Source organism: Trachurus japonicus, chromosome 23 (genome assembly GCF_045865225.1).
Source record: "Trachurus japonicus isolate A0001 chromosome 23, Traja_1.0".
NCBI classification, from domain to species: Eukaryota; Metazoa; Chordata; class Actinopteri; order Carangiformes; family Carangidae; genus Trachurus; species Trachurus japonicus.
In genome coordinates this window covers 18,878,265-18,891,251 of record NC_140929.1, presented here as the reverse complement: position 1 = coordinate 18,891,251, position 12,987 = coordinate 18,878,265, and the positions used below count along the sequence as shown (strand labels likewise).

At 42.3% G+C, this 12,987-nt stretch overlaps 1 protein-coding gene across 1 annotated transcript; it reads left to right on the top strand.

Moving 5' to 3' along the window:
• Positions 1–774: 774 nt before the first annotated feature.
• On the top strand, positions 775–12,489 carry phyh (phytanoyl-CoA 2-hydroxylase). Its single transcript, XM_085768899.1, has 9 exons — positions 775–932; positions 2,197–2,258; positions 2,750–2,860; positions 4,115–4,283; positions 4,454–4,535; positions 8,598–8,779; positions 9,526–9,675; positions 9,805–9,939; positions 11,762–12,489. The coding sequence occupies exons 1-9, from the start codon at positions 867–869 to the stop codon at positions 11,813–11,815; spliced, it is 1,011 nt and encodes a 336-aa protein (XP_085625025.1). The 5' UTR covers positions 775–866; the 3' UTR covers positions 11,816–12,489.
• Positions 12,490–12,987: the final 498 nt, after the last annotated feature.

The window sequence follows — 12,987 nt, the reverse complement described above, 5'->3', positions numbered from 1 at the left end:
CGTTTTGAGCGCACCATCCTGGCTTGTGCTTCTTTGAATGTTGCGCTTTGACTCCCGGTCCCGTTCACTCCCGTTTACATTTTTTCCCGTCACGTCCCGATCACGTGATTCAAAATAAATTGACTCCCGAATCACGGGATTCCCGCGGGAATCCCGTGTCCCGCGGGAATCCCGATAAAATGTCAGCCTCTAGTGTGCAGCCAAGGGATGCCGTGAATGTGGCGACGTAGGGACGAGGACTGTTATGGTGCGTTCAAGGAAACTCGTATTTTTCCGACCATGAAGTCATACCAGTTCGATCTGGTACGAGTTCACCGGTCGGAAGTTACGAGTGGCCGTTATAGTGACTTTCACCCTTTCACCGGTAAAACAGGTCGGAAAAACACGAGTGGGTTGCCTGGAACGCTACAAAGTCGTAAGTCGTGACTTGAAGCTGTAATTTACGATTTCAAAAGCCTGCCTGGAACGCAGCATTAGCGAAAACGACCGGACCACTTACTTCTGCCAATATCTTTGCTTCTGCTTTAAGTATTCTTTCAGGGGGCCCAGAATTCCTAGCAACGGCCCTGTCATACAGATGCTGAACCACGTGACGACCCAGCGCTGTGAACCCCCCTGGCTGACACACAATTCAACAACACGAATAACGGCAGGTTTGACCCAGTTCTTCAACCGACCACACAGCCAAAGCAGCCTGTCCTCTGGGCAGTCAGGTTGAATCCACAGACGGGTGGACTAACCATTAGTCAACACTCGGACCTGCGTGTGTGTGTGTCATCATCACGCTGCCCTTTGCCCCAGTTTGCCCCACTTTCCCTCGGATAGCCCGGGATCACAACGGGACTAAAAGGACACTGTGCTGGAAGATGTCTCGGGCCACGGAAAGACTTAAACTGCTGATCCATCATCTTGATCGATCACCTGCAGCGATTGTATCCTTTCATTGTCTTATTATCCGCTCTGTGTTTGGAGCCTCGCAGCAGGAATGCGGGCTGTGGACGCCGATGGCGGCTCGCCGAGCAGCGGACAGCTGCGGTGGAGCAAGCCGGGGTCCCTCAGTCGCCCGGAGGCCTCTGGGGACAGAGAACCAAGTTATTGTTTGTAGAGATGCATTTTTGCAGTTAGCTATTGAAACAGGAAAATAACGCCTAACAGCTAATTTACCGTCTTTATATTTGTATGTAATTTGTTTGGTGGCGATACAAACTCAGTTAGCTTTTTAACGTTAGCTAACGTTAGCCGTACGTTAACGTAAAGCGCAGTTTAAATATAAAATAGTTTTTTGTGTGTCAAAAAAAGCAGAAAAACGTCCTAAAATTTGTCGCAGTGAGCATGTAACGTTACTGCTCCTTTAACATTAACGTTACTGACATGGACTGACCCACAGGCCAACAACAACAACATCCAGGGCTAACGTTAGACAATAACATTGTGTTGTGCTTTCTTATGTTTTCATAATGCAATGGACCACTACCCTACAGTGTTCATCACAGGAGGGAAACTAATCACAGTCAGTCATTTTTCAATGGACTCTGTCCTTTTTTAAATGTTCTCCTGCTCCTCAGTCAGTAAGTAAGTCAGGAGCAGTGATGGTCCTTTTTCAGTAAACGAGTAATTTAAAAAAGTTACTGTTTCCCCGTCAAAGTGTACGTGATACACATTTTTGTTTCAGTCCATGAAGTAGCACTAGCACATATGCGGACGAATACTACGGAGTGAGTTGGTTAGTTCCAGATAAACGGGTGGTAGGCTTATGGTTAGAGGGGGGCGAGTCAGACATATCTGAGCATTTTATTTAAAAAAAAGAAGAAGAAAAAAGAAGTAACTTAATAGTTACTTTTCCTAGTAATTAGTTACTTTTATAATGTAGTAACTATTTTGGGGGAAAGTAGTACTAGTACTATAATTAATTACTTTTTTAAATTAACGTGCCCAACACTGGTCAGGAGGTTGTATATGTGGAACTATAAAACAATATGTCAACATACAATTATACTTATACTTTTTTTTTTTTCATTTTTATAATTCCAGTTTAAATCTAACCCAACAACTATCACTTGTATAACACTTCAGACTTTCTCCACCTGAGAACATAAATATGCACTTGAGTATATTGATGATGTCCAGTACAAATACTAGAAAGAATATAAATCTGTCTTTTGTTGCTTCATTTCCTCCTTAACTGGTTTTCCTCAGAGAGCTGCACCGACCTCTGCTCTGCAGACATCCACCTATAGCAGTCACCCTCACAGGCTGAGGTAAGGAGTTTCAAGTACCGTAATCCCATAATTTCACTTGAGTAAGCAGCGGATTCAGCAGTTGCCTCAGGGTAAAAGGTTTCAGTAGGCGTGATTACACAAGCCACTACTCACCTCTCACACAGTTTCTTTAGTGCCGCCCGAATCAGCAGGTAGAGATGTGTTCCTGTGTTCAAGAGACAACACAAAGTCATGGGCAGTTTGAAGGCAGGATTCAAAGAAATACAGAAACACTGATGTGAGAGAGTCATTCACTCCTTTATGTAAGGAGGAGTGTGAGTGGAAAAGATCCAGACAGGTGTTAAGCTGCCATGGCTGGAGGTAGTGATATGGTATTTACTGAAATCTAATATGACTATTACTGCAGCCGCCTTATTTCAGTCAATTCCAACAGAGCAAAGAGTCTGCATCAGCTTTTCAATGCAACTAAACCAGTGCATTGCTGCATTGTCACCTGTGTTTTTTTGTTTTCTTTTTTGTTTTTTTTACAGATATACTTGTGATACTGACCTGCTGACCCCAGAGCAGCGACTCTCTTATGAGGAAAATGGTTTCATTCTCATCAAGAACCTGGTGTCGGAGGAGGACATCGACAAGTTCAGGTGACCACCTCAAAACCTGCTACTGCAAAGAAAAACATTCTTTACACACTGTCTTTGCAAACATATAATATTATTAACCTTAAATATAATCCAGCTCCCTGTGATGAGGACCACCATGAACTAATCATTGGGAACCACATACAGTAGTTTTTCAAAGTGTACGGAAATACTGATATGTAAAGGATTTAGTTCATTCTAAAGGTGGAATGTGTGAGATCATGCTTCATCTATAGAGGGCAGCATTTCTCCTCTTCATCACTGTTGAGTTTGTCATATTGTTGTTTCCCCATGCCATGTCCCTTATAATTTACTATTTATATATGTATTATTGTTACTATTGCTACGCCTGTTGATAAACCAACATGGCTATAGTAGTATGAGGAAGGGATGATGACATCTTTACAAATACAGGGTCTGAAAATAAGGTTTATTGCCAAGTAGGTTTTCACTCGCAAGATATTTGGACTAGCACTTGACAATAAATGTAAGGAAATAAGGGAGTAACAATAAAAAGGCAGAATATTAAAGCAGAAGTAAGTGGTCCGGTCGTTTTCGCTAATGCTGCGTTCCAGGCAGGCTTTTGAAATCGTAAATTACAGCTTCAAGTCACAACTTACGACTTTGTAGCGTTCCAGGCAACCCACTCGTGTTTTTCCGACCTGTTTTACCGGTGAAAGTCACTATAACGGCCACTCGTAACTTCCGACCGGTGAACTCGTACCAGATCGAACTGGTACCACTTCACGGTCGGAAAAATACGAGTTTCCTTGAACGCACCATAACAGTCCTCGTCCCTACGTCGCCACATTCACGGCGTTCCTTGGCTGCACACACAGCCCTGCATGCCGTTCTCTCTCCTCATTGGATAGAAACTGTAGGATACGATAAATGTTTTCTCCTCGGCTCAGAGCAGAGCAGAGGGACTGAGAGACCCGTGTTTCAGTCCAAACACTCTATGTAAGTGATTGCTGTCGGAAGATATAACTATTTAAGACTTATATTAACACAAATATATCACTTACTTCTGCTTTAATAGAGCTGTAAAAGATATTGAAAAATTTACAGGACAAAAAAAAAACTACTATGTGCAAACGTGTTTTAGAATGACAAAACTCCTACCAGACAAACATGTGACAGGACAATTTATTTAGATCATACAAGCTCCTTATATTCACACATGTCAGCTCTGTTGAGTGTGTATAAATGTTCAGATGACCTGTGAGGTTCTGAACATAGTCTCCGTTCGTTCTTCAGGAAGGAGTTTGAACGGATTTCTCGACAGGAAGTGAAGGTTCCGGGCCTGTTGGTGATGAGGGACGTGGCGATCTCTAAATCAGAGTTTGTTCCCGATCAGAAAGCTGTCTCCAAGCTCCAGGATTTCCAGGAGGATCCTGAACTGTTCCGCTACTGCGCATTGCCTCAGGTACACAAACAACACACAGCAGATTACAGCAAACTCTAGTTTCACTCGATACCTGAATGTGCAGCATTGCTTTTGTTGAGACACACTTCAAGTTATTGACTTTTTTTTTTAAACTCTCAAATGCAAATGTGAAACAACACTGAAGGAGCACTGGTGCCTGTTTGTGTCAGATCTTGCAGTATGTGGAGTGTTTCACTGGACCGAACATCATGGCCATGCACACCATGCTGATCAACAAACCTCCTGACGCAGGTAACATCAATATCACAGCAGGTCTGATGTAAAACCCTGTGTGGCCACTAGCCGGTCATTTCCACACAGTGCGTATGTTCCCTGTAATCAAAGATACACAGTAGAGAAGCTCCCATTGTACAGGCAGAACCAATGGTCTGTGTCAGGGACCAAACATTTAGTGCTGAGGAAAAGTACTGAAACAAATTAACTCAAACAGAATGGTCAAAATATGAATAACAAAAAAAGGAATTAAATTTGTTCCCTTATAAATCATTTAGATTTATGAAACAAATATAGCAAAACTGACAGAGAATGTTAACTAAATCTGTTCTAATAGACAATTACCATTCAATAAATGAATCAGTCAAGACTTAATTGTCATTTTGTACGTGTTACAAAAACAAAATGAAAGATTGTTTCTCTGAAATCAAAGTAAAACACAGACATCCTTCTTATATAAATAAATACTCTCAAGAAATAATAAACACTCTAAAATACATTGATTAAAAGTGCAGCATAAAGTGCAGTGGAGTCAGTCTGAGGCCCTGTCCATACGAACCCGGGTATTTTTGAAACCGTGTGTTTCTCTACACGGTTTGGCCTTTCGTCCACACGTAACCGCAAAACTGGGCTCCTGAGTTTTTTGTAACCGGAGTCCAGGGTGAAAAAAACTCCGGTTTCAGCTTCACGTGTGGACAGGAAAACCGGACATTTTTCAGAAATCCCTGCCCTCCCTAGTTACTGTTGCTAGCACGTCAAGTTCTCGACGCTGACCATGCGCTGACCACTCAGACGCTCCTGTGAATATCAATAATCACTAAACATGCGGACACTAATACAAAACCGCGTGGTCACCATATGTGGTTACATGCTGCTATTCCAACATGCCGCTATTTCGACATTGACTTCTAATTTTATTTTTCAAGCGTCCCACTAGTCCGAGATTCTTTTTTTCATTGTCGGAGTAGGGGCACTTTACTATTTTTCAAACATTCCGCTTTTCCGTGGTGTTTAGCTCAGTTGGTAGAGCACCCGCCCCATGTGTTGAGGCTATAGTCCTCGCTGCAGGCGGCCCCGGTTCGAGTCCCGCGTCGGACGGCCCTGTCCTGCATGTCATTCCCCCCATCTCTGCCTCCCATTTCCTGTCACACTCTCAACTGTCCTATCAAATAAAGGCATGAAAAGCCAAAAAATATACTTTAAAAAAAAAAAAAAAAAAACATTCCGCTTTTCCGACATTGATTGATTAGGCTACGTTATAGTCAGACCTGTCCTGATTTTTTTTCTTCATCTGAGACACTGTTTCTCATACACAGGGGATCACACACATGGGATCCACACAGATACACCATCAGGGTTTCCGCGGGGTCTTAAAAAGCCAAAAAAAAGTCTAGGCCTATAAGAGAGAAGAAAAAACAAACCCTCCAAGTTTAAAAACACACCGGCAGCAGCACCCCTGATCTGCAGCTACTGAGACTGTTATTATTCTGTCACTGAAGTCAGCTGAAGAGAGAATAACTTTGTTGCTGCTCCACAGAGCGCACATGGCTAATTAATATGCACGTGCTGACCATATATGGTTGTGTCTACGCATTCCGGGGGCAGAGGTGTGTTCACGTGCACAACTGTGCACCATTCTTGTATCCAGTTTGATTTATCAAAGAGAAATTGCGGAGAGTTGTGCATGCACAGTTTGATAGATCTGAAAAAGGTGTAAATATTTTGGGTGTCTTTTCTCCGTAGGCCTAAGCAAAACATTTAGTAGCAGCAGTTAGGGTTGGGCGGTATGAGCAAAATCTTATATCACGGTATGAGTAATTTCATATCACGGTAACGGTATATATCACGGTATGTTTTTTTCCCCCTGTAAATTAACGGCTTAAAATAACCATACTGTCGCATTTGATCATTTTCCTCTTTTATTTTTTAACTTGGTTTCTATTTAAAAATAATAATAAAAAACAGGAAAAATGCCAGAGCAGTCTTGCTCCAGTTAGTGCAATTATATAAAAAGAAATCACAACATCACAAATTTGCATTTTACAAAAATGCCTACGATCTGTGCTGTCTACAGCTGTTCAAACAGGTCAAACCTGGAAAATCAAAAAAGTTACTTTAGAGTTCCTAAGGTAGTAAGTAACCTTTACAGTCTATGGTAGTACGGGCTCAAATGTCAACAACTGACGGAAAAACGGTGGTTGGGTGGGAGGGACGGAAGTGACCATAATAAACAAAGAGTGTCCTAGCCTGTCCTACAGTAAAAATGGCACATAGAAAGAGGAGTAAAGCAATAGCCTATGTTAAGCAGCAATATATATTTAAGCATCAAAGATGTTCAATCAAACCTACATAGTTTGAAATAACGTTTAAGACACACACAGCCAGTGTCACAACTAAGCATAAAAAGCCCGCTAGCTTAATGCTAACGTATAATGTAAAACACCATAGACGGGCTAACAGAAATTAGCATCGCTTATAACATGATTTACTCCTCTTCTGAAAAACTCTGACAAGTCAAACTTTAGGATGTGTTAGAGGTCTAATTCATCTGTCTAAACATCACATATGAAACGGTAAACACAGCTGATCGATCGAAAAAAATTACGGCTGGAGAGCAGTCTGCTGCAGTGCCGGCTCCCCCGTGTGTCGAGGCGGTCTAACTACAGTGACTCAGAGAGATGCCGCAGACATATGCTCTTTCTCCGGTATAAACGGTATTGCAAAATCTCTACCGGTAGACATTTTATACCGTCACACGGTATAATACCGTCATACCGCCCAACCCTAGCAGCAGTTTTACACTGCTTACTTACAGTTTTGATAAATGAGGCCCCAGGCCCTGAGCCCAGAGCCCAGACGCTCACAGATGCAGCTCTCCGCTGTCCGTGGTGCTGAAGGTGACAGGTTAACTTGACAAACAAACTGCAGTATAGTTCTGTTTGTTTATCATGTGTGTTAGTTTTGTTTGCGACTTGATAGTTGAGTTGTTGAAATTAAGAACATCACTCCCTCATCAAACCGGTGATAGGCATGCTGAAAAGAAAAGAAAAGAGAGAGAGACGCGCCTGGGTATCGCAGCTGTAAAAAAAAAAAAAAAAAAAAAAAAATCGGAATAGCCTAGCGGTATCAAAAAGTGTCGGACTACCGGCATGTCTACATAGAGGGATGTCGTCTAATAGCGGGATGTCTAAATAGAGACATGTCGGAATAGCGGGCGGACCCCACCATGCTGATATGGCTAAAATAGGCTTTTATCAAATTGTAAATTGCGGTCACTTCCCCACTGTGTTGCTTCCTTCCGTCCTGTACATTTGTTTTAAATGAAGCCTTTCAGAATCAATCAGTGGATCGATGGATTATCGTTACGATGTGTGTATTTGTGTATTTTCGTATCTGTCATAAACAAGAGATTACGGGCGGGGTGTGTTAGTAGCGCGGACTCGCGGTGCCGGTCAGTTTGAGCCTCCACTCTCTCTGTACAAGTTATAGCTGCTTTCCTGTTAGGAGTGATATCACCACCTACTGCTTTGGAATGCACATGAAGACGGATTTGCGGTCTCATGTGGACGGAGTTATTTTTTATCACACCGGTGGTGTGGACGCAAATTTTTTTTTAACCGGGGTCCAGAAAAGTTCGGTTTCAAAAATACCCGTGTTCGTGTGGACTAGGCCTGAGAGCTTGTGGCAGGAAGCTGTTGAGCAGTCTGGTGGTTCTGTATGTGATCCTGGTGAGGTCTGTTTAAAGAAGAACTATGTAAGTCTGGTCTCTTTTCCTCTGTTTTGCTAACCCTCCTCCTGACCATGTGCATTTGTTTACAACGAAGTCGGTGAGAAATCAATAGATCCCAGTGGTGTTCTCTGACCAGTCTTCAATATACATGAAACAATATAGTCCAAAAACCTTGTGTTTGTGGAGAGAGTACGTCTATGTTTGAGCTTTGGTGTAAAACCAATAAGTCACATTCGTGATTCCCCTCTTGAAATTAAATATAATACTTGCCTAAATGAGCTAAGCAAAAACAATTAATGTCATGATTGTGTAGGTGTGAGGCTGCATCTCCTGTGTGTCCTGTGTCTCAGGTAAGAAGACGTCCCGTCACCCGATGCATCAGGACTTGCACTACTTCCCGTTCAGACCGGCTGACAGGATCGTCTGTTCGTGGACGGCCATGGAGAGAGTGAACAGGCAGAACGGCTGCCTGGTCGTACTGCCGGGAACACACACTGGAACGCTGCAAGAGCACGACTACCCTGAGTGGGAGGTACACTAATACACACACACACACTGTCAGATGCACGAATCTCCCCCTGATAGGAGATCCACACAGATACACCATCAGGGTTTCCGCGGGGTCTTAAAAAGCCAAAAAAAAGTCTAAAATTTGATCATCTAAATTTTAGGCCTTAAAAAGTCTTAAAGGGATAGTTCAACATTTTGGCAAATTGGCCCATTGCCAAAATCCCTATAGTCTTAGGAGTAGGTTTGTTACCTTTATTTGTCGGTGCAAGCTATTTTTAGAACGGCGGAGCAGAGCCGTGAGCTGCTCAGAGCTATGCTACGGAGGCTAATGGAATTTCTTGGTTTCCCTCATCAAACTCATCAAATACACAATCCAACAACTTGAAAACGCTCTGGTGGACAAGTTGTGACCTGCACATTCACCACGCTATGAGATAATAACGGAACGTTACGAGACAGAGTTGTTTTCGAGGTAAATACAGAGACTGCTTGCCAAAAAACTGCCCCCGATGGAAACGCGCATCAGTGCTCAATAAAATGCTCCTGTGACACTTCATTGTGCTTTATTGAATGAATGTTTTCAACTACAAACAAGCCTAACACGCAACTTATATATTGCAGCCAATTTACTTGCAAGTAATTTTGTGACTCTTTGTATGTTTTTTGTTTGTCATGATATAGGTGTTAAATTTCATCCATAATGGTCTTAAAAAGTCTTTGATTTGAGTTGGTGACCCTGACCACATCAAGCTCTGCTTTTGTCCTCAGGGTGGGGTGAACAAGATGTACCACGGAGTGCGGAACTACGACCCGCAGCATCCCAGGGTGCACCTGGAGATGGAGAAGGGTGACACCGTCTTCTTCCACCCGTTACTCATCCATGGCTCCGGCATGAATCAGACGCAGGGCTTCCGCAAGGTACTACACTACCCACAATCCATCCAGGGTTTTCAGCATATCCTCCTGTGACATCCCTGGTGCCTCGTTATTAGAATGTGATGAAAATATTACTATAAATCTTGTGTGTGTGTGTGTGTGTGGTTACAGGCCATCTCCTGCCACTACGCCAGCGGTGACTGCTACTACATTGATGTGAAGGGAACCACACAGGAAAACATAGAGAAGGAGGTGAAGGAGATCGCAGAGAAAAAGTACGCCGTGGGCAACGAGGTCACGTTCAAGGTCAGAGTCTAACATTTACACTGCATTCATGGACTCAACCAAAACCAAGAGTCTGGAGGCCAAAAACAATAAAGACGAGGGAATCTGGGAGTATAGACGAGGTCAGAATGGAGAGTAACCAAACTAATAAAACAGAGAAAGAACTAGTGTGGTGACAGCTGGCTACACAGTTTAGGCTCCAGAAGACCTGAAATAATTTGATACTGCGCAACATCCTGTCTAATCTTATATGTACACACAACACCTGAGTGAGACAAAGACAGAACATGACCACACACATACACCTGCTTTGAGACAGGATGTCATGATCTCTGCTGTTTCAGTTGCAAATTTCTCTCTTAAAGGGACAACGAGGAGCTTTGGAAAAGCGAAGCGTTTTCACACTACATTTATGAGCCTCCGCGCACACCGTAAAATTATTTTGACCGGCGCAAGACGGACTCATGTTTTCATTCATCAATAATTAAAGTCAGAGGTTCAAAGAGGTTCACATACCGTCGTAGTTCCGACCATAAACGGCGATTCAGCTACGTTATTCTCATGACTCGTTGCGAAACTGAAAGTAAAGAAACGCTGGTCGGCTCGACCAGCATCTCCGCCACCACTAATAGTAACAAAATAACGATAGAGACAGAATGATATATTTATCGAAAATGGGCCCATTAACAAGTGTGGGTAGCGGAGATTCATCCACATTAACGTGAGACTTTTTTATAACTGATTAGAAACTCCTCGTTGTCCCTTTAAAGGTAGAGTTGGAGATCGTATTCTGGAGCATTTTTTTACTAAATTGCTTTAAATCCTCTTCACACTCCAATTGCAACGAAGTAGTTGAATGCTTTTTCATGAAAATGAATAAAGTCAGTCACCTATGGAACGGACAGTCCTCTAAAAACAGCATCCAATCATCTTAAACACGACGTTCAAGTCAATTGGATCGTGATGTGTCAATCAAACTGCCGTCTCTGTCCCTTCCTCCCTCCCTCCTCTGCGCGTACCGCTCTTCGTGCACTAATCGCTGCACGATCAGAGTCTTCAACAAATTACGACATGGAAAAGAAATGTCAGTGATCCTATGTATCACACTTAAGTCTGGTAGGTGGGTTCACATAAAGGTGTTGCCCTCGTGGCTTCACCTTGATGTGAACCCAACAATCGTTGTGTGTTGCTGCGCTCTGGAGGCTTTAGAGAGAACTCTGTGGAAAGAAGCTCGGACTTTTGACGTATACTGTATGTATTTTCAAAATGTGGCCTGTTGGAAGCGTTTTTCCAGGATCTCCAACCCTACCTTTAACAGTCCCCAAACGTAACTGCTGGAGTGCCTCGTTAATGAGAACCAGTGTGAAACAGGATTGGTTGACTCGAGTCAAAGTCAAAATCCTCTCACATATAATAAATATTCTAGACAGTTACAATAAATACTCACTTTTCATTAACGTTCCATGTGTTTTCTCTTCTCCTGTGTTAGTCTGATCCATAAGAAGATACATTTGTGGTTTAACCATCTCAGTGTAGTTCTACATCTCCTCTCTCAGGCTAAATTAACACTGCTGTGTTTTCATTTTAAAATGCCTTTATTTACCACTTGTCCTACATTGTCTCCTCCTGTCCTCACCACTACAAGCAGAAAAGCAGAGATTTCTGCACCTGTTTTTAGTTTGAATATTCAGAGGGTGAATTGTAGTTGACATAGACACCCAGAGGTGCTCCCTGATTGGCTGCTACTGTACCTGTTTTGTGTTTTTTCGCAGTTCTGTTTTGTATTTTGACTTTTTTCTTTCTTTCTTTTTTATAAACTGAACCTTTAACTCTTCCCATACAGGATACCTGGGCTTTCCGAGGCCGCCTGGTGCAGGGAGAGAGGGTCTCACTGTGATGATGTCACAGACCCACAGGGTGACCAACCACTGACCTGAAAACAGAGTAAATGAATGAAGTGATCAGAGGCCTGTTATGGTGTTCATGGCTTCTAATGGTACAATCTGTCATTTCCTCAAGTGTAATGTTTAGATCATCGCACACTGTTCCACTGCATTTGCTTTGGAAATGTGTTGAAGAGAACATCGACCTGACATAATGCATAAGTATAGGGAATAAAATTAAAAATGGAAAATCAGTTTCCTCATGGACACATAACTATATAGTGATTAACTGAGTATATGAGATGCTGCTTTACAGCAGAAATAGCACTTTTAAAAAACAGTGATGCAGTCTAAGCATGTCCTGAAACCTCAGCTGTTTAATTAAACAAAGCCTTAATGGAAAAGGATGTCAAGCGTTAAGACAGTATGTTGTTGATTAAATGAGAAATATTATACAGGGGGAGAGAGTGGGGTTGAAGTTAAGATAAAGGAGTGAGAGAAATGAATAAAAAATGGTACTTAGAAATGTGAAAATGTTCCAGAATGACTGTTTTCATTAACAATAACACTGCCTCATTGCATTTGTTGTTTGTTATTGTGTGTTCATAATGAGCCAATTAATAATTTTATTCTTGTTTGTTCAATCTTTATAAATGTAATGTTTTAATAACATTAATGATGAAAATGACAGAGGTTTTTGTTTTGATTTCTTCTGACACACTCACTCAGAAAGTAGCTTGATATCAAATGGCATATGAGCAGCAGCTGCCACATGTTGTGGTGTCAGAGAGTGCAGCTGCCTTCAGATGGAGGACTGGGTATTTCCTGGATCTCCCACAAAAAAACAAAAAAAGACACCTGTGGGGCTGGATCAGTATCTTAACTGCAATTTTAGAAGGAAAAGTTTATTTCCATGCAAGACACATGTAAGGACGAGGCTTTATCACAGGCACACAGAGAAAAAAAAAAAAAAGCATATTGACCAAAATGTACAAGTGCATTGCACACACACATACACTCAGGCTCATTTACAGCTAAATGTTTCCCAGATCTGGTGCTGACTGAACTCAGTGGCCAATTTCCATTACAGGAAACTGAGTTAACTCCTTCACAAAGTAACCTGTGTCCTCACACTAAGTTCAGCAGCTCACAGCACAACACAGTGCAGTGAGTGTGCTGTATGTAG